Here is a 21,149-nt window from a genome sequence, read left to right on the forward strand (position 1 = left end):
GGGTTGCCCAGGGCCGCCCCCCCTCCCCCTTTGCACCATGGGTTGGGGGGGGGGGAGGCCCCCCCCCCCCTTAGACCTGAGCCCCACCCCCACCCCGGGAGGCGGGGGGGCACCCCCAAAAATCCCCCCTCCCCCCCTCAGGCCCCTCCCCCCAGCCCGGACCCGTATTGGGGGGGGGAGGGGCGGCTGGTTGGGGTGGGGGGGGATGGGCGAGTTTTTGGTTGAATCTTGGCAAGGGGGCGCCCCCCCCCTCCCCCCAAGTGCCCCTCCCCCCCCCAGCACCCCCTCAATGCTGGGGGGAGGGGCGGGGACCCCCCCAGGGCCCCCCTGAGTTATTGGGGGGGGAGGGGCAGCCAGGACCCCCCCTCCCCCCTTGAGTTGGGGGGGGGGCACTAAGACCCCCCCCAAATGGGGGGGGAGGGGCAGAGGGGACCCCCTCCCCCCAGTTGTAGCCCCCCCCCCCAGTTTTGCCCCCCCCCACCCGGGCCCCCCCAGGGCCCCCCAATTTGGGGGGGGAGGGGGGTAGAAAGACCCCCCCATCCCCCACAAAAGGGGGGGGGGCCAGCAAGTGCCCCCCCCCCATCCCCCACCGTGGGGGGAGGGGCTGTGATTTGGGGGGGGGGCGTTTTAAATTCCTATAAATCGTTATTTTTGTATAAAAAACGGGGGGGGGGGTCCACCCCCCACCCCACCCCCCCCGGTGTCCGTCTGGCCGTCCGCGCCCCACCCCCACCGGTTGGGGCGGGGGGGAGGGGTGGTTTTTTTTGGGGTGATTCCTCCATGAATAAATAAAAAAAGTGTTCGTGGGGGGAGGGGCGGGGGGGGCCCCGCGTCCCCGGGGGGGGGCCCAGGATCCCCCTGGGCCGGGCTGGGCTCATCTGGAGCCGGGTGACGCCACCTGCAACGGGGGGGGGAGGGGGAGGGTCAGGGGGGACCCAGGTGACACCCAAGGGTGTCACCTCCCCCCTCCCCAGGGCACACCCCCCCCCATCCCCCCACCTTGGGGACACCTGGGGGGGGGTCATGGGGACCTGTGGGGAGGGGACGCGGGTGACACTGGGGTGTCACCGTGACTCTGGGGCGAGTGGCCTTATGCGGGTGTCCCCGTGTCAAGGTGTCCCCATGTCGGGTGTCCCTGTGTGGGTGTCCCCATGTTGGGTGTCCCCATGTCGGGTGTCCCCATGTCGGGGTGTCCCCGTGTCAAGGTGTCCCCATGTCAGGGTGTCCCCATGTCGGATGTCCCTGTGTGGGTGTCCCCATGTTGGGTGTCCCCATGTCGGGGTGTCCCCATGTCGGGGTGTCCCCGTGTCAAGGTGTCCCCATGTCAGGGTGTCCCCATGTCGGGTGTCCCTGTGTGGGTGTCCCCATGTTGGGTGTCCCCATGTCGGGGTGTCCCCGTGTCAAGGTGTCCCCATGTCAGGGTGTCCCCATGTCGGATGTCCCTGTGTGGGTGTCCCCATGTTGGGTGTCCCCATGTCGGGGTGTCCCCGTGTCAAGGTGTCCCCATGTCAGGGTGTCCCCATGTCGGGTGTCCCTGTGTGGGTGTCCCCATGTTGGGTGTCCCCATGTCGGGGTGTCCCCGTGTCAAGGTGTCCCCATGTCAGGGTGTCCCCATGTCGGGTGTCCCTGTGTGGGTGTCCCCATGTTGGGTGTCCCCCATGTCAGGGTGTCCCTGTGGGTGTCCCCATGTCAGGGTGTCCCCATGTCAAGGTGTCCCCGTGCGGGTGTCCCCACGTTGGGGTGTCCCCATGTCGGGTGTCCCTGCGGTTGTCCCCACATCAAGGTGTCCCCGTGCCTGTACCCACGGGTATCCCCACCTCTGGCTGTCCGCATCTCAGGTGTCCCCATACGGCTGTACCCACACCCAGACACCCCTACGTCGGGTGTCCCCCTCACGGGTGTCCCCTCGTGGGTGTCCCCATACGGCTGTACCCACACCCAGACACCCCTACGCTGGGTGTCCCCCTCGCGGGTGTCCCCTCGCAGGTGTCCCCTTGCAGGTGTCCCCATACGGCTGTACCCACACCCAGACACCCCTACGTCACGTGTCCCCCTCGCGGGTGTCCCCATGCGGCTGTACCCACACCCAGACACCCCTACGTCACGTGTCCCCCTCGCGGGTGTCCCCATGCGGCTGTACCCACACCCAGACACCCCTACGTCGGGTGTCCCCTCGCGGGTGTCCCCCTCGCGGGTGTCCCCACCCCAGGGTGTCCCCTCACCAGGGTGAAGCCGTCGTAGATCTGCATCAGCTCCTCGGTCTTGTACTGCTCGAGGACGACGACGCCGTGCAGGGCCCCGCTGCGGCGCCGGGCGCAACCCTCGCAGTGCACCAGGTAGGTGTTGCGTCCGCCTGTCTCGCTCGTCACGAAGAGGATGTTGAAGACCTCCACCTGCGGAACCCGCACCCGTGGCGACGACCGCGGCCCCGCCGCAGGGACAACGGCGGCCCGCGAGGTTCCCGCCCGCCGCCGCCGTGTTGCGGTTGTGCCAAGACCACGCCAAGGCCATGGCTGAGGCCACGCCAAGACCACATCAAGACCATGGCCAAGACCATGGCCAAGACCATGGCCAAGACCACACCAAGGCCAAGACCATGCCCAGGGCCATGCCAAGACCGTGGCCAAGACCATGGCCATGACCATGCTGAGACCATGGCCAGGTCCACGCCAAGACCACACCAAGGCCATGGCCAGGACCATGCCAAGACCGTGGCCAAGACTATGACCAGGTCCATGCCAAGGCCAAAGGCAAGACCATGGCCAAGACCACACCATGGCCACACCAAGGCCATGGCCAAGACCACGACCAAGACCACATCAAGACCATGGCCATGACCATGCTGAGACCACACCAAGGCCATGACCGAGACCGTGCCAAGACCATGGCCAAGACCATGGCCAGGGCCACACCAAGGCCATGGCCAAGACCACGACCAAGACCACATCAAGACCATGGCCAGGTCCACGCCAAGACCACACCAAGGCCATGGCCAAGACCGTGGCCAAGACTGTGACCAGGTCCATGCCAAGGCCAAAGGCAAGACCGTGCCAAGACCATGCCAAGACCATGCCAAGACCATGGCCAGGGCCACACCAAGGCCATGGCCAAGACCACGACCAAGACCATGACCAGGTCCATGCCAAGGCCAAAGGCAAGACCGTGCCAAGACCATACCAAGGCCATGGCCAAGACCACGCCAAGACCATGGCCAAGACCACGACCAAGACCACATCAAGACCATGGCCAAGACCAGGCCAAGACCACACCAAGGCCATGGCCAAAGCCACGCCAAGATAATGGCCAAGAAGCCATCAAGACCACGGCCAAGACCACACCAAGGCCATGACCACGGCCCCGCCCAGGCCCCGCCCGGCCCCGCCCTCACTCACGTCGCACTCGTTGCAGTAGTAGGCGGGCTCGTCCTTCACCCGGCCCTGGTAGGCGATCTTCTTGCCGGCGCGGACCAGGCTCTCGCGCTGGACCTGGCAGTGCTTGATGGACTGCATCAGGCAGTACCTGCAACCCCCGCGCCCGTCAGCCGCCGTCGCCGCCGCGCCCCCGGGGCGCCCGAGGGACCCGCAGCACCCCCGGCCCGCGGTGGCATCGGCCCCGGCCTGCGGTGGCATCGGCTCCGGCTGCGGTGGCATCGGCCCCGGCCTGTGGTGGCATCGGCCCCGGCCCGCGGTGGCATCGGCCCCGGCCTGTGGTGGCACCAGCCCCGGCCCGTGGTGGCATCGGCCCCAGCCTGTAGTGGCATCGGCCCCGGCTGCAGTGGCATCGGCCCCGGCCCGCGGTGGCACCGGCCCTGCCCCGTGGTGGCATCGGCCCCAGCTGCGGTGACACCAGCCCCGCCCGTGGTGCCATCGGCCCCGGCCTGAGGTGGCACCGGCCCCGGCCTGTGGTGGCATCGGCCCCGGCCTGAGGTGGCATCGGCCCCGGCCTGTGGTGGCATCGGCCCCGGCTGCGGGGGCATCGGCCCCGGCCTGTGGTGGCACCGGCCCCGGCCCGCAGTGGCATCGGCCCCGGCCTGAGGTGGCATCGGCCCCAGCTGCGGTGGCACCGGCCCTGGCCCGCGGTGGCATCGGCCCCGCCTGCGGTGACACCGGCCCCAGCCCGCGGTGGCATCGGCCCCGGCCTGAGGTGGCATCAGCCCCGCCTGTGGTGGCATCGGCCCCGGCGTGGTCCCAAGCCTGATGTGGCCCCGTCCTTGTCCCCACCGTGTCCCTGTCCCTGTCCCCAGAGTGATCCTGTCCCCTGTCCCCCCCATGGTCCCATACCTGTCCCCGCTGTGGTCCCCATCCTGATGTGGCCCTGTCCCCAGGGTTCCCATCCCCACTGTCCCCCCGTCCCTGATGTGTCCCTGTCCCCGCTGTCCCCCTGTCCCTGACGTGTCCCCATCCCCGCTGTCCCTGCTGTCCCCATCCCCACTGTCCCCCTGTCCCTGACGTGTCCCCATCCCCGCTGTCCCCATCCCCACTGTCCCCGTCTCCGGTGTCCCCCGTCCCTGGTGTCCCCATCCCTGCTGTCCCCCCGTCCCCGGTGTCCCCATCCCCGGTGTCCCCCCCTCCCTGACGTGTCCCCATCCCCACTGTCCCCCTGTCCCTGACGTGTCCCCGTCCCTGACATGTCCCCGTCCCCGGTGTCCCCCCGTCCCTGGTGTCTCTGTCCCCACTGTCCCCATCCCCGGTGTCCCCCTGTCCCTGATGTGTCCCCATCCCCGCTGTCTCCATCCCCGCTGTCCCCGTCCCTGGTGTCCCCCTGTCCCTGACGTGTCCCCGTCCCCAGTGTGTCCCCGTCCCCTCTGTCCCCGTCCCTGCTGTCTCCGTCCCTGGTGTCCCTGTCCCCACTGTCCCCCCGTCCCTGACATGTCCCCATCCCTGCTGTCCCCGTCCCTGATGTCCCCCTGTCCCTGACGTGTCCCTGTCCCCGCTGTCCCCATCCCTGATGTCCCCCCATCCCCGCTGTCTCTGTCCCTGCTGTCCCCGTCCCCGCTGTCCCCCTGTCCCTGATGTGTCCCCGTCCCCGCTGTCCCCGTCCCCGCTGTCCCCATCCCCGCTGTCCCCCTGTCCCTGACGTGTCCCTGTCCCCGCTGTCCCCATCCCTGGTGTCCCCCCATCCCCGCTGTCCCCCCGTCCCCGCTCTCCCCGTCCCCACTGTCCCCCTGTCCCTGACGTGTCCCTGTCCCTGCTGTCCCTGTCCCTGGTGTCCCCCCATCCCTGGTGTCCCCATCCCCAGTGTCCCCATCCCCGCTGTCTCTGTCCCTGCTGTCCCCGTCCCCACTGTCCCCCTGTCCCTGACGTGTCCCTGTCCCTGCTGTCCCCGTCCCTGATGTCCCCCCATCCCTGGTGTCCCCGTCCCCGCTGTCCCCGTCCCCGCTGTCCCCCTGTCCCTGACGTGTCCCCGTCCCCGCTGTCCCCCCGTCCCCGCTGTCCGTGTCCCCGTCCCCGCGCTCACTTGATCATCTTGTAGAGGTCGGGGTCGCTGATCTTGACGGTGCGGGCGACGTTCCAGGAGACGTGGATCATGGGGACGATGGACTTGACGTTCTTCACCTCGTTCCACTCGTAGCGCTCCAGGGCCAGCTGGTACTGGTAGGCTGGGGAGGGGACAACGGGGACAACGGGGACGTCAGGGCCACCGCGCCACCCCTGCCCCGTTGGGTGTCCCCAGGGCTCGGCGGGTGTCCCACCGCCGTGGTCACCGGCGTGCCACCAGCGGTGCGTCCTGCCACAGCTGTGTCGTGTCCCCTCCCCGTGTTCCCTCCCCGTGTCCCCTCCCCGTGTCCCCTCCCCGTGTCCCCCCGCCGTGTCCCCTGCTCTGTGTTCCCCTCTGTGTCCGTGCCACGTCCCCCTGCCCTGTCCCTGCCATGTCCTCCCCCCACGTCCGGGCTGTGTCCCCTCCTGTCCCCCCCCGCCATGTCCCTGCCGTGTCCCCGTGTCCCTGCTGTGTCCCCCCCATGTCCCCGCCATATCCCCACCCTGTCCCTGCCCTGTCCTCCCATGTCCCCCCCGTGTCCCCATCTCCCCTGTCCCCCCATGTCCCCTTGTGTCCCCCGTGTCCCCGTGTCCCCATGTCCCCGTGTCCTGCATGTCCCCGTGTCCCCATGTCCCCCCGTGTCCCCATGTCCCCATCCCCCCCATGTCCCCCCGTGTCCCCCCGTGTCCCCATGTCCCCCATGTCCCCATGTGTCCCCATGTCCCCCCGTGTCCCCATGTCCCCCCATGTCCCCGTGTCCCCATGTCCCCCATGTCCCCCGTGTCCCTGTGTCCCCATGTGTCCCCATGTCCCCCATGTCCCCGTCTCCCCCATGTCCCCCCGTGTCCCTGTGTCCCCCCATGTCCCCCATGTCCCCCCGTGTCCCCATGTCCCCCCATGTCCCCGTGTCCCCATGTGTCTCCCGTGTCCCCATGTCCCCCCGTGTCCCTGTGTCCCCATGTGTCCCCATGTCCCCTGTGTCCCTGTGTCCCCATGTGTCCCCCATGTCCCCATCCCCCCCATGTCCCCCTGTGTCCCCATGTCCCCCATGTCCCCATCCCCCCCGTGTCCCCCCATGTCCCCGTGTCCCCCCGCGCACCGGTGAGGGGCCCGACGTTCCAGGCGATGTTGTTGCACCAGCCGGTGGCCTGCACCCAGTGGACGGTGCCGGCGTTGATCCACACCAGGTCGCCGGGCCGCTGGACGAAGCGGTACACCGGGATGTTGGAGCGGTACAGGTCCTCCAGGATGGGCCACCACGAGCCCGTCAGGTAGTCCACGCCGTGCCTGATGGGGAGGGCGGGGTCAGGAGAGACCACGCCCACCCCCCGGGCCACGCCCAGACCCCGTATTCCCCACCCCTTGCACCGGTGGCCCCGCTGCCCTTGCCTGCTCTGACCACGCCCACTGCCCCAGCCACGCCCACTAGCCCAACCACGCCCACTAGCCCAACCACGCCCGCAGCACCTAGCCACGCCCACTGGCCCCGCCCCTGCATAAAGCGGGGCCACCCCCACGCTGCTGTAGGTAGTGGTTATGGAGGGTTATGGTCACGCCCCCCCCCCCCGCCGCGCGCTTGGCCACGCCCCTTCAGCACATGGCCACGCCCCCAGTAACAGACCATGCCCCACCCTGGCTGCTCTGGTCACGCCCACCTGGTTCTAGGCCACGCCCCCTCCATCGACAGAAGGCGGGGTGACTGGCCCCTCCCACCCCAGCCACGCCCCTTCCATCGACCACGCCCCTACAACGACCACACCCTCTCACTGGCCACTGCCATTCCTTTGGCCACACCCCCTCCAGCAGCAGAAGGCGGGGCTGCTCCCCATGCCCTGCCCTTAGCCCCGCCCCACCCTTAACCACGCCCCTTTCATTGGCCACACCCCCCTCCCTGACCACGCCCCTCCCCTTGGCCACACCCCCTCTGGCAGCAGAAGGCCACTCCCCCAGCAGCGCTCCCCCCACCCCCACCCCACTAGCCTCGCCCCCTTTGCCCCAAACCCCGCCCCATTTGGCTCCAGACCACGCCCCCTCCACAGGCCACGCCCCCTCCCCAGGCCACGCCCCCTCCCCGGGCCCCGCCCTCACTTGTCACAGAAGGCGGAGATGGTCTCCCAGTAGTGCTCATGGACGGCGAACCACTCGCAGTCCCCGGGGCCGATGTTGATGTTGACGGAGCAGAAGTTGTTGTTCTCCTGGTGGCCTGGGGGGGACAGGCGGTCACCGTCACCGTCACCGTCACCCCGTCCCCTCCCACCGGCTGTACCAACACCCCACGCGGGCCTGGATGGATGACGCCCTGATGGGTGTGCTCAGCGTGGTGTCCCCACCGTTGTCACCCTCCCGGCGTCACCCGTGGTGTCCCCTCCCACCGGCTGTACCAACACCCCATGCAAGCCTGGAGGGTGGTGACACCCCAATGGGTGCGCCCAGCATGGTGCCCCGCCAACCACACGTGTCCCCCGTGGTGTCCCCACTGCCATCACCCCCCCGGTGTCACCCGTAGTGGCCCCACGTCCCCTCCCACCGGGTGTACAACACCCCATGCGAGCCCGGAGGGTGGTGACACCGTGCTGGGTGTGCTCAGCGTGGTGTCCCCCCAGCCACACACGTGTCCCCAGTGCCACCCTCAGCGTCAACCCCAGTGTCACCCCCAGTGTCCCCCGGTGTCACCCGTAGAGTCCCCGTATCCCTTCCCACCGGCTGTACAACACCCCACGCAAGCCCGGAGGGTGGTGACACCGTGCTGGGTGCGCTCAGCGCGGTGTCCCCCCAGCCACAGGCGTGTCCCCGCTGCCACCCTCAGTGTCCCCATGGATGTCACCCCCCCCCGGTGTCACCCGCGCTGTCCCCGCTCACCGGGTGTGCGGCTCCCCGGCACCTTCATGTACAGCTGGACGGTGTTCATGCCCAGGATGGTGTGGCCGACGTGGCTCAGCATGTTCCCCGTGGAGGACACCCGCATGAAGGCCGGCAGCTTCAGCAGCTCCTGCAGCTGCGGCTTCCACCTGCCGGGGGGGGGGGGCGGGGCATCAGGGGGTGGGGCATCAGGGGGCGGGGCATCGGGGGGCGGGGCACCCGTGGGGTGTGGCACCCGTGGGACGCGGTACCCGTGGGACGCACCCCTGGACACCCCCCCACCCGCCCCGTCACCCATGGCTGCCCCTGACCCCCAGCACAGCACCCATGGGTGCCCCCCATCACCCGTGGGACCCACAGCACAGCACCCATCACCCATGGGTGCCCCTGACCCCCAGCGCAGCACCCAATGGTGCCCCTGACCCCCATCACAGCACCCATGGGTGCCCCCATCACCCACGGGACCCCCAGCGCAGCACCCAGGGGTGCCCCGACCCACGGCACAGCACCCAATGGTGCCTGTGACCCCCATCACAGCACCCAGGGGTGCCCCCGACCCCCAGCACAGCACCCATGGGTGCGCCTGACCCACGGCACAGCACCCATGGGTGCCCCACATCACCCACGGGACCCACGGCACAGCACCCAATGGTGCCTGTGACCCCCATCACAGCACCCAGGGGTGCCCCCGACCCCCAGCACAGCACCCATGAGTGCCCCACATCACCCACGGGACCCCCAGCACAGCACCCAGGGGTGCCCCCGACCCATGGCACAGCACCCATGGGTGCCCCCCATCACCCATAGGTGCCCCCGACCCCCAGCGCAGCACCCAGGGGTGCCCCTGACCCACGGCACAGCACCCATGGGTGCCCCCATCACCCACGGGACCCCCAGCGCAGCACCCAGGGGTGCCCCCAAACCCCAGCACAGCACCCACGGGTGCCCCCGACCCACAGCACAGCACCCAATGGTGCCTGTGACCCCCATCACAGCACCCAGGGGTGCCCCTGACCCACGGCACAGCACCCATGGGTGCCCCCATCACCCACGGGACCCCCAGCGCAGCACCCAGGGGTGCCCCCGACCCACGGCACAGCACCCATGGGTGCCCCCCATCACCCATAGGTGCCCCCGACCCCCAGCGCAGCACCCAGGGGTGCCCCTGACCCACGGCACAGCACCCATGGGTGCCCCCATCACCCACGGGACCCCCAGCGCAGCACCCAGGGGTGCCCCCGACCCACGGCACAGCACCCATGGGTGCCCCACATCACCCATAGGTGCCCCCGACCCCCAGCGCAGCACCCAGGGGTGCCCCTGACCCACGGCACAGCACCCATGAGTGCCCCACATCACCCACGGGACCCCCAGCCCAGCACCCAGGGGTGCCCCCGACCCCCGGCACAGCACCCATGGGTGCCCCCTCACCTCTTGGCGTCCGAGAGGTCGATGTTGGTGCCGAACTTGATGATCTGGTGGGCCTTCTGGTCGGGGTTGCTGGGGGGGACACGGGGTCACGGGGGGACGGGGGACACGGGCGCGTCCCCAAGGGGGGCCACCTCCCCCCCCCACCCAGTGCGTGGAGACGGGGGCACCCCCGGGGGCACCCCGGGGCTCTGGGGACCCCCCGGGGACACTGTGACCCCCCCCAGTGACACAGGGACCTCCCTGAGGACACAGGGACACCCCAGGGACCCCCTGGGGACACCGGGACCCCCCCCAGTGACACAGGGGACCCCTGGGGGCACAGTGACACCCTAGGGACCCCCTTGGGACCCCTGGGGACACTGTGACCCCCAGTGACACAAGGACCCCTGGCGACACCTTGGGGACACAGGGACCCCTGGGGACATGGGGGACCCAGTGACACAGGGACCCCCTGGGGACACAGTGACACCCTGGGGACACCTTGGGGACACTGTGACCCCCCCCCCAGTGACACAGGGACCCCCTGGGGACACAGTGACACCCTGAGGACACCTTGGGGACACTGGGACCCCCCCCAGTGACACAGGGAACCCCTGGGGACACAGGGTGACCCCTGGGGACACAGTGACACCCTGGGGACACCTTGGGGACACAGGGACCCCCTGGGGACACGGGGACCCCCCCCCGGTGACACAGGGCCCCCCCCGGGTGGGGGAGGTGGCCCCGGGGGGACGCGGGGGTGGCCCTACCTGGGGGGTGGCTCCGTGGTGCTGTCGGGCTCCTCCGCCTCCTCGTCCTCGCTGTCCTTGTCCTCCTGCCCGGGGACGTCACCTCAGAGCCCCGGGGACACCGGGGACACCGGGGGACACTCAGGGACAGGAGGGGACACCGGGGACACCGGGGGACACCGGGGGACACCCAGGGACAGGAGGGGACACCGGGGACACCAGGGGACACCCAGGGACAGGAGGGGACACCGGGGACACCAGGGACACCAGGGGACACCCAGGGACACCCAGGGACAGGAGGGGACACTGGGGACAGGAGGGGACACCGGGGACACCGGGGACACCAGGGGACACCCAGGGACAGGAGGGGACACCGGGGACACCCCAGGGACAGGAGGGGACACCCAGGGACAGGAGGCGACACCGGGGACCCCAGGGGACACCCAGGGACACCCAGGACACTGGGGACACCAGGGACACCCAGGGACAGGAGGGGACACCCCGGGCAGGACACCACCCCCTCCCCCCTGTCCCCATGTCCCCTGTCCCCCCCATGTCCCCATGTCCCCATGTCCCCATGTCCCCCATGTCCCCCCATGTCCCCCATCCCCCCATGTCACCATCCCCCCCATCCCCCCCATGTCCCCCGTGTCCCCTGTGTCCCCCATGTCCCCATCCCCCCATCCCCCCCATGTCCCCCCATGTCCCCATCCCCCCCATGTCCCCATCCCCCCGTCTCCCCTGTGTCCCCCATGTCCCCATCCCCCCCATGTCCCCCCATGTCCCCATCCCCCCCATGTCCCCATCCCCCCCGTCTCCCCTGTGTCCCCCATGTCCCCATCCCCCCCATGTCCCCCGTGTCCCCCATGTCCCCATCCCCCCCATCCCCCCTGTGTCCCCTCATGTCCCCATCCCCCCCATGTCCCCTGTGTCCCCCATGTCCCCATCCCCCCATCCCCCCCGTGTCCCCTGTGTCCCCCATGTCCCCATCCCCCCCATCCCCCCATCCCCCCATCCCCCCCATGTCCCCCCATGTCCCCATCCCCCCCGTGTCCCCTGTGTCCCCCATGTCCCCATCCCCCCCATCCCCCCCATGTCCCCCGTGTCCCCCATGTCCCCATCCCCCCCATCCCCCCTGTGTCCCCCCATGTCCCCCATCCCCCCCATGTCCCCATCCCCCCCATGTCCCCTGTGTCCCCCATGTCCCCATCCCCCCCATCCCCCCGTGTCCCCCATGTCCCCATCCCCCCATCCCCCCCATGTCCCCATCCCCCCATGTCCCCATCCCCCCCGCCCCCGCTGACCTGCAGGGACTCCTGGAAGGAGGAGGCCTGGTACTGGGCGTACTTGGCGATGGTGGTGTGGGAGCGGCTGCTGGCGCAGGGCCAGACCTGGCGGGTGCCCGACAGGTCCCAGTTCTGGTCCGAGGGCTGCTGCACCTGGGTGCGCACCTCCACCGCGTGCTCCCCGCTGGCCTCCACCAGCGTCTTGGTGCTGAACAGCCCCAGGTCTGGGGGGGGGAGGGGCGTGGGTGGGGGAGGGGCCGGGGGGAGGGGCCGGGGGGGAGGCCGTGGGGATGGGGATGGGGATGGGGATGGGGATGGGGATGGGGACAGGGGCACCCATGGGGACGGGGCCTCCACCAGCGTCTTGGTGCTGAACAGCCCCAGGTCTGGGGGGGGAAGGGGCGTGGGTGGGGGAGGGGCCGGAGGGGAGGGGCCGGGGGGAGGGCGTGGGGATGGGGATCGGGATGGGGATGGGGACAGGGGCACCCATGGGGATGGGGACGGGGACGGGGCCTCCACCAGCGTCTTGGTGCTGAACAGCCCCAGGTCTGGGGGGGGAGGGGCGTGGGGGGGGGGGGAGGGGCCGGGGGGGAGGGGCCGTGGGGATGGGGATGGGGACAGGGGCACCCATGGGGATGGGGATGGGGACGGGGCCTCCACCAGCGTCTTGGTGCTGAACAGCCCCGGGTCTGGGGGGGAGGGGCGTGGGGGGGAGAGGCCGGGGGGGGCCGGGGGAGGGGGGAGGGGCGGGGGGAGGGGGGTCCCGTGGGGGCGGGGGGGTCCCGGGGGGGGGTCCTGTGGGGATGGGGATGGGGACGGGGCCTCCACCAGCGTCTTGGTGCTGAACAGCCCCAGGTCGGGGGGGAGGGGCGTGGGTGGGGGAGGGGCCGGGGGGGCTCCCCACGAGTGGGGGCGGTCCCATGGGGGAGGGGCATGGGGATGGGAGCAGGGGGGCTCCCCACGGGTTTTGGGGGGGTCCCCACGGGTGGGGGGGGTCCCCCGGGGTTTGGGGGGGTCCCCATGGGTGTGGGGGGGTCCCCCGTGGGTGGGGGGGGCTCCCCACGAGTGGGGGCGGTCCCATGGGGGAGGGGCAGGGATGGGGGCAGGGGGGCTCCCCACGGGGTTTTGGGGGGCTCCCCACGGGTGGGGGTTCCCACGGGGTTTGGGGGGGTCCCCGCGGGTGGGGGGGTCCCCACGGGTGGGGGGGGTCCCCCGTGGGTGGGGGGGCTCCCCACGAGTGGGGGCGGTCCCATGGGGGAGGGGCAGGGATGGGGGCAGGGGGCTCCCCACGGGGTTTTGGGGGCTCCCCACGGGTGGGGGGTTCCCCCGGGGTTTGGGGGGGTCCCCATGGGTGTGGGGGGGTCCCCCGTGGGTGGGGGGGGCTCCCCACGAGTGGGGGCGGTCCCATGGGGGAGGGGCAGGGATGGGGGCAGGGGGGCTCGCCACGGGGTTTTGGGGGGCTCCCCACGGGTGGGGGTTCCCACGGGGTTTGGGGGGTCCCCGCGGGTGGGGGGGGTCCCCGTGGGTGGGGGGGCTCCCCACGAGTGGGGGCGGTCCCAATGGGGGAGGGGCAGGGATGGGAGCAGGGATGGGGGCAGGGATGGGGGCAGGGGGGCTCCCCACGGGGTTTTGGGGGCTCCCCACGGGTGGGGGTTCCCCCGGGGTTTGGGGGGTCCCCACGGGTGGGGGTGGGTCCCACGGGGTTTGGGGGGGTCCCCATGGGTGTGGGGGGGTCCCCCGTGGGTGGGGGGGGGCTCCCCACGAGTGGGGGCGGTCCCAATGGGGGAGGGGCAGGGATGGGAGCAGGGATGGGGGCAGGGATGGGGGCAGGGGGGCTCCCCACGGGGTTTTGGGGGGCTCCCCACGGGTGGGGGTCCCCACGGGGTTTGGGGGGGTCCCCGCGGGTGGGGGGGGGTCCCCACGGGTGGGGGGGTCCCCCGTGGGTGGGGGGGGCTCCCCACGAGTGGGGGCGGTCCCATGGGGGAGGGGCAGGGATGGGGGCAGGGGGGCTCCACCACGGGGTTTTGGGGGCTCAGCCAGCCACGGGTGGGGGTTCCCCCGGGGTTTGGGGGGGTCCCCATGGGTGTGGGGGGTCCCCCGTGGGTGGGGGGGCTCCCCACGAGTGGGGGCGGTCCCATGGGGGAGGGGCAGGGATGGGAGCAGGGGGGCTCCCCACGGGTTTTGGGGGGTCCCCACGGGTGGGGGGTCCCCCGGGGTTTGGGGGTCCCCATGGGTGTGGGGGGTCCCCCGTGGGTGGGGGGGGCTCCCCACGAGTGGGGGCGGTCCCATGGGGGAGGGGCAGGGATGGGGGCAGGGGGGCTCCCCACGGGGTTTTGGGGGGCTCCCCACGGGTGGGGGGTTCCCACGGGGTTTGGGGGGGGTCCCCGCGGGTGGGGGGTCCCCACGGGTGGGGGGTCCCCCGTGGGTGGGGGGGCTCCCCACGAGTGGGGGCGGTCCCATGGGGGAGGGGCAGGGATGGGGGCAGGGGGGCTCCCCACGGGGTTTTGGGGGGCTCCCCACGGGTGGGGGTTCCCCCGGGGTTTGGGGGGTCCCCATGGGTGTGGGGGGTCCCCCGTGGGTGGGGGGGCTCCCCACGAGTGGGGGCGGTCCCATGGGGGAGGGGCAGGGATGGGGGCAGGGGGGCTCGCCACGGGGTTTTGGGGGGCTCCCCACGGGTGGGGGTTCCCACGGGGTTTGGGGGGTCCCCGCGGGTGGGGGGGTCCCCCGTGGGTGGGGGGGCTCCCCACGAGTGGGGGCGGTCCCAATGGGGGAGGGGCAGGGATGGGAGCAGGGATGGGGGCAGGGATGGGGGCAGGGGGGCTCCCCACGGGGTTTTGGGGGGCTCCCCACGGGTGGGGGGTTCCCCCGGGGTTTGGGGGGGTCCCCACGGGTGGGGGTGGGTCCCACGGGGTTTGGGGGGTCCCCATGGGTGTGGGGGGTCCCCCGTGGGTGGGGGGGGCTCCCCACGAGTGGGGGCGGTCCCAATGGGGGAGGGGCAGGGATGGGAGCAGGGATGGGGGCAGGGATGGGGGCAGGGGGGCTCCCCACGGGGTTTTGGGGGCTCCCCACGGGTGGGGGTCCCCACGGGGTTTGGGGGGTCCCCGCGGGTGGGGGGGGGTCCCCACGGGTGGGGGGTCCCCCGTGGGTGGGGGGGCTCCCCACGAGTGGGGGCGGTCCCATGGGGGAGGGGCAGGGATGGGGGCAGGGGGGCTCCCCACGGGGTTTTGGGGGCTCCCCACGGGTGGGGGTTCCCCCGGGGTTTGGGGGGTCCCCATGGGTGTGGGGGGTCCCCCGTGGGTGGGGGGGGGCTCCCCACGAGTGGGGGCGGGCCCATGGGGGGGGGGCGGGGGGGGGGGCAGGGGGGGGCCCCACGGGGGTTTGGGGGGCTGCCCACGGGTGGGGGGGTCCCGCGGGGTTTGGGGGGTCCCCACGGGTGGGGGTGGGTCCCACGGGGTTTGGGGGGTCCCCATGGGTGTGGGGGGTCCCCCGTGGGTGGGGGGGGCTCCCCACGAGTGGGGGCGGTCCCAATGGGGGAGGGGCAGGGATGGGAGCAGGGATGGGGGCGGGGAGGGGGGCGGGGGGGCCCCCCCCGGGGTTTTGGGGGGCTCCCCACGGGTGGGGGTCCCCACGGGGTTTGGGGGGTCCCCGCGGGTGGGGGGTCCCCACGGGTGGGGGGTCCCCCGTGGGTGGGGGGGCTCCCCACGAGTGGGGGCGGTCCCATGGGGGAGGGGCAGGGATGGGGGCAGGGGGGCTCCCCACGGGGTTTTGGGGGCTCCCCACGGGTGGGGGTTCCCCCGGGGTTTGGGGGGTCCCCATGGGTGTGGGGGGTCCCCCGTGGGTGGGGGGGCTCCCCACGAGTGGGGGCGGTCCCATGGGGGAGGGGCAGGGATGGGGGCAGGGGGGCTCGCCATGGGGTTTTGGGGGGCTCCCCACGGGTGGGGGTTCCCACGGGGTTTGGGGGGTCCCCGCGGGTGGGGGGGTCCCCCGTGGGTGGGGGGGCTCCCCACGAGTGGGGGCGGTCCCAATGGGGGAGGGGCAGGGATGGGAGCAGGGATGGGGGCAGGGATGGGGGCAGGGGGGCTCCCCACGGGGTTTTGGGGGGCTCCCCACGGGTGGGGGGTTCCCACGGGGTTTGGGGGGGTCCCCGCGGGTGGGGGGGGTCCCCCGTGGGTGGGGGGGCTCCCCACGAGTGGGGGCGGTCCCAATGGGGGAGGGGCAGGGATGGGAGCAGGGATGGGAGCAGGGGGCTCCCCACGGGGTTTTGGGGGCTCCCCACGGGTGGGGGTCCCCACGGGGTTTGGGGGGTCCCCGCGGGTGGGGGGGTCCCCACGGGTGGGGGAGTCCCCCGTGGGTGGGGGGGCTCCCCACGAGTGGGGGCGGTCCCATGGGGGAGGGGCAGGGATGGGGGCAGGGGGCTCCCCACGGGGTTTTGGGGGGCTCCCCACGGGTGGGGGTTCCCCACGGGGTTTCGGGGGGTCCCCGCGGGTGGGGGGGTCCCCCGTGGGTGGGGGGGGGGCTCCCCACGAGGGGGGGGGGGCCCAAAGGGGGAGGGGGAGGGGGGGGAGCAGGGATGGGGGCAGGGATGGGGGCAGGGGGGCTCCCCACGGGGTTTTGAGGGGCTCCCCATGGGTGGGGGGTTCCCACGGGGTTTGGGGGGTCCCCATGGGTGTGGGGGTCCCCCGTGGGTGGGGGGGCTCCCCACGAGTGGGGGCGGTCCCATGGGGGAGGGGCAGGGATGGGGGCAGGGGGGCTCCCCACGGGGTTTTGGGGGGCTCCCCACGGGTGGGGGTTCCCACGGGGTTTGGGGGGGGTCCCCGCGGGTGGGGGGGTCCCCACGGGTGGGGGGGTCCCCCGTGGGTGGGGGGGGGCTCCCCACGAGTGGGGGCGGTCCCAATGGGGGAGGGGCAGGGATGGGAGCAGGGATGGGGGCAGGGATGGGGGCAGGGGGGCTCCCCACGGGGTTTTGGGGGGCTCCCCACGGGTGGGGGGTCCCCACGGGTGGGGGGGGTCCCCGCGTGGGTGGGGGGGTCACTCACTGAGGCGCAGGGAGCCGGCCAGCCCCCGGATGACGGTGATGGGGTTCTTGGGGTCGGTGCAGAACTGGAGCAGGACGGGGGAGAAGGCGTCCCGCTTGCTCTCCAGCTGGGCGGGGACACAGCGGGCGGCCAATCAGAGCCCGCCTCCCCCGCCCCGGCAGCCAATGGGAACCCGCCAGCCCGCCCGCCGACCAATCGGGAAGCGGTAGGCCGCTGGCGGGGCCGATCGGAGGGCGGCGGCCAATGGGAGCCGGGTAAAACCTGCCCCCGCCCCCACCCACCCCCCATCTGCCCGCTGGCCAATCAGCACCGGGGTTCCTCCTGTGGGCCAATCAGGACGGGGATGGTCTGGGGAATTCCCCCCACCCGCCGGCCAATCAGGGCTGGGATGGCCTGGCCCACCGGCCAATCAGGACGGGGATGCCCTGGCTCATGAGCCAATCAGCACGGGGACGCCCCATCAACCAATCAGCACAGGGATGGCCTGGGGAATCCCCCCACCCGCCGGCCAATCAGGATGGGGATGGCCTGGCCCACCGGCCAATCAGCATTGGGACACCCTGGCCCACCGGCCAATCAGGATGGGGATGCCCTGGCTCATTAGCCAATCAGCACAGGGACACCCCATCAACCAATCAGCACAGGGATGGCCTGGGGAATCCTCCCACCCACCAGCCAATCAGGGCTGGGATGGCCTGGCCCACCAGCCAATCAGCATTGGGACACCCTGGCCCACCGGCCAATCAGGACGGGGATGCCCTGGCTCATTAGCCAATCAGCACGGGGACACCCCATCAACCAATCAGGGCTGGGATGGCCTGCGGACACCTCCCACCCGCCGGCCAATCAGCACCGGGATCCCCTGGGGAACCCCCGCTGCCTGCCAGCCAATCAGCAGCGAGGAATACCCACCCCCCAGCCAATCAGCATGGGGATTCCCTGGCCCACCAGCCAATCAGCAGCAGGGACCACCCCCAGGCCAATCAGGATGGGAATCCCCCCCAACTGCCGGCCAATCAGCAGGGGGACGGGCTGTGACCCCTGCTGGTGGGCCAATCAGCTGGCGGGGGACCCCACCAGTGGACCAATCAGGGGGAAGGACGCCCCAGGACCCCTCCCACGGGCCAATCAGGAGGGGGGATGCCCTGGGACCCCTGCCGGCGGGCCAATCAGCAGGAGGAGGACCCCGTCAGCGGGCCAATCAGAAGGGAGGGAACCTGCCGGTGGACCAATCAGGGGGAAGGATGCCCTGGGACCCCTCCCACGGGCCAATCAGGAGGGGGGACGCTCTGGGACCCCTGCTGGTGGGCCAATCAGCAGGGAGGGGACCTTGCCAATGGGCCAATCAGAAGGAGGAGGACCCCGCCAGTGGGCCAATCAGCAGGGAGGGACTCCACCAGTGGACCAATCAGGGGGAAGGATGCCCCAGGACCCCTCCCACAGGCCAATCAGGAGGGGGGACGCCCTGGGACCCCTGCCGGCGGGCCAATCAGCAGGCAGGGGACCTTGCCAGCGGGCCAATCAGAAGGGAGGGAACCTGCCGGTGGACCAATCAGGGGGAAGGACGCCCCGGGACCCCTCCCACGGGCCAATCAGCAGGGGGGACGCCCTGGGACCCCTGCCGGCGGGCCAATCAGCAGGAGGAGGACCCCGTCAGCGGGCCAATCAGAAGGGAGGGAACCTGCCGGTGGACCAATCAGGGGGAAGGACGCCCCGGGACCCCTCCCACGGGCCAATCAGCAGGGGGGACGCCCTGGGACCCCTGCCGGCGGGCCAATCAGCAGGCAGGGGACCTTGCCAGCGGGCCAATCAGAAGGGAGGGAACCTGCCGGTGGACCAATCAGGGGGAAGGACGCCCCGGGACCCCTCCCACGGGCCAATCAGCAGGGGGAGGACCCCGCCAGGCGGCGGCCAATGAGGACTCACGTAGATGCTGGGGGTGGGGGGGTTGAGCTTGTCGCGGGGCAGCTTCTCCTGGGAGTCGATGTGGGGTTTGACGGACTGGGCCGGGGAGAGGTAGGACTCCCGGAAGGGGCCCTTCAGCCGCGCCTGCCTGCGGAGAGCGGCCTCAGCGGGGGCGGGGCGGGGGGGGAGGGGAGGGGGGGCTGGGGGGGCTGGGGGACGGGGGACAGGGGGACAGGGGGGATGGGAGACAAGGGGACAGGGGGGATGGGGGGACGGGAGGACAGCAGGGACAGGGGGACGGGGGGACGGGGGACAGTGGGGGGACAGGGGGACAGGGGGACAGCAGGGACAGGGGGACGGGGGTGACGAGGGACATCAGGGACAGGGGGACATGGGTGATGGGGGACAGTGGGGGGACAGGGGGACAGCAGGGACAGGGGGACGGGGGTGACAAGGGACATCAGGGACAGGGGGACAGGGGTGATGGGGGACAGTGGGGGGACAGAGGGACAGGGGGATGGCAGACAGGGACAGGGGACATCAGGGACAGGGGGATGGGGGGACAGAGGGACAGGGGGACAGGGGGGACAGGGGAGAGGGGGGATGGGGACGGGGGGACGGGGGGACAGGGGGGACAGAGGGACAGGGGGACAGGGGTGACGGGGGAGAGGGGGGATGGGGGACGGGGGGACGGGGGGACAGGGGGACAGGGGGGACAGCGGGGGGACATGGGGACAGGGGGGATGGGGGACATGGGGACAGGGGACAGCAGAGACAGTGGGGACAGGGGGACAGAGGGACAGGGGGACAGAGGGGACGGGGAGGGGACAAGGGGGAGGGGAAGGGTAAAAGCCCCGCGCGAGCCCCCCGGTCCCTATAGGCGCCCCTATAGCCCCCCCCCCCCCGCCTGTACAAACCCCGAATCTGCCTGAACCCCCCAGCCCCCCCCAAAGGCCCCCAAAGCCCCCCAAACCCCCCAAATCCCCCCAGGCCCCCCAAATTCCCCCCAAACCTCGTCCTAACCCCCAAACCCCCCCAGACCCCCCCCAAATTCCCCTCAAATCCCCCCAAGACCCCCCAAATTCCCCCAGACCCCCCAACCCCCCCAAATCCCCCCCAGACCCCCCCAAAGGCCCCGAAACCCCCCAGACCCCCCAAATTCCCCCCAAATCCCCCCAGGCCCCCCCAAATTCCCCCAACCCCCCACCCCCCAAATCCCCCCCAGACCCCCCCAAAGGCCCCGAAACCCCCCAGACCCCCCAAATTCCCCCCAAATCCCCCCAGACCCCCCCAAAGGCCCCGAACCCCCTCCAGACCCCCCCAAATCCCCCCAGACCCCCCCCAAAGCCCCCAGACCCCCCCCCCCAAAGGCCCCCCAAATCCCCCCCCCCCTCCCCCCCACTGACTTGCTGGCGCGGACCACCTCGGCGGCGCTGTGGCGGATGGTGAGCTGGGCCAGGGGGGGTCCGCGCGCTTCCTCCGCCTCCGAGGGGCCGAAGTCGCCGCCGCCGCCGCCGCCATTTTCCACCTTGATCAGGCGAATCTTCAGTTCTTTGGGGGGGCCCTCCCCCAAGGAGCGCAGCTTGAGGAGATCGGCCGAGCTGACGAAAGGCGGCGGGGGGGGAGGGGCGGCGGCGGGGGGGGTTGGGGGGTTTGAAGAATTTGGGGGTCCCCCCTTTGGGTTCGTGGCGGGGGTTTCCTCCTTTTTCTTGAACGCCGGAACTTTGTAAATCCAAAGTAGCCAAAACGGGGCGATGGGGCTCTTTTCGGGGATGGCGGCGGCGGGGGGGCCCGGCGAAGGTCTCGGTGGCGGGGGGGGTCTTCGGTAGCGTCGCGCCCCTAATTTAGGGGGTCGACGGTTTCGGGGGGCCGCGTCGCCCCGCTTGTTCGGCCAAGGTCTCGCAGGCCCGGCTGATCTCCTCCAACGCCTCCGATTCGGTGCGGGCTAAAGGGGGGGGGGCCCCCCGTATCGCGATAGGAGGGGGGGGGGGGGGAGGGGGGAAGCCAGCCGGGCGATGAGGTAGCGAGTTGGGGGGCGGGGGGCGGGGAAGGGGAGGTTTTGGGGAGCCCCCCCGTTTTTTGGCCCCGCTTTGTAAAAGGGGGGGTTTGGCTTCGTCGCGTTTGCCGAAGGGGTAAAGGCGGGGGGGGTCGGGGGGTCCTGGCCGGGGGGACCCCCGAAAGGCGGCGCTTTGGGGCGAGCGAGGGGGGGGGCTGGGGAGGAGGGGGGGAGCGGGAGGGGGAGGGGGAGGAGGAGGAGGAGGAGGAGGAGGAGGAGGGGGAGGGGGAGGGGGAGGAGGGGGAGGGGGGGTCAAAATGGCGACCCCCCCCTCGTCCTCCTCTTGCCGGATGGATTCGTCCAACATTTTCATGATGTTGGCCAAGCCGTCGGGTAAAATTTTGGCGAATTCGGGGGGTTCCTCGAATTG

General features: G+C 71.9%; 1 protein-coding gene across 1 annotated transcript; it reads right to left on the reverse strand.

Annotated features, from left to right (window-relative positions):
- Positions 1-282: 282 nt before the first annotated feature.
- KDM6B (lysine demethylase 6B) lies at positions 283-21,092 on the reverse strand. Its single transcript, XM_087777766.1, has 14 exons — positions 21,045-21,092; positions 20,130-20,668; positions 18,745-18,871; positions 16,819-16,924; positions 11,801-12,006; positions 10,518-10,582; positions 9,769-9,837; positions 8,338-8,486; positions 7,567-7,681; positions 6,578-6,765; positions 5,458-5,599; positions 3,393-3,519; positions 2,223-2,393; positions 283-898 (listed from the first exon to the last, which is right to left on the reverse strand). Exons 1-14 carry the CDS (start codon positions 21,090-21,092, stop codon positions 875-877), a joined length of 2,076 nt encoding a protein of 691 aa, XP_087633892.1. The 3' UTR covers positions 283-874.
- Positions 21,093-21,149: the final 57 nt, after the last annotated feature.

The sequence above is a fragment of the Nipponia nippon genome, unplaced genomic scaffold (genome assembly GCF_047370975.1).
Source record: "Nipponia nippon isolate SJK-2023a ecotype South Korea unplaced genomic scaffold, ASM4737097v1 scaffold_41, whole genome shotgun sequence".
NCBI classification, from domain to species: domain Eukaryota; kingdom Metazoa; phylum Chordata; class Aves; order Pelecaniformes; family Threskiornithidae; genus Nipponia; species Nipponia nippon.

Coding starts and splice junctions, on each gene's coding strand:
- KDM6B (XM_087777766.1), bottom strand. CDS start 21,092: ATGAAAATGTTGGACGAATCCATCCGGCAAGAGGAGGACGAGGGGGGG. Junction 16,925..18,744: donor CCCCCACCCCCAGCATCTAC/GTGAGTCCTCAT, acceptor GTCCCCGCCCAG/CTGGAGAGCAAGCGGGACGC. Junction 7,682..8,337: donor GCCGGGGAGCCGCACACCCG/GTGAGCGGGGAC, acceptor TGTCCCCCCCAG/GCCACCAGGAGAACAACAAC.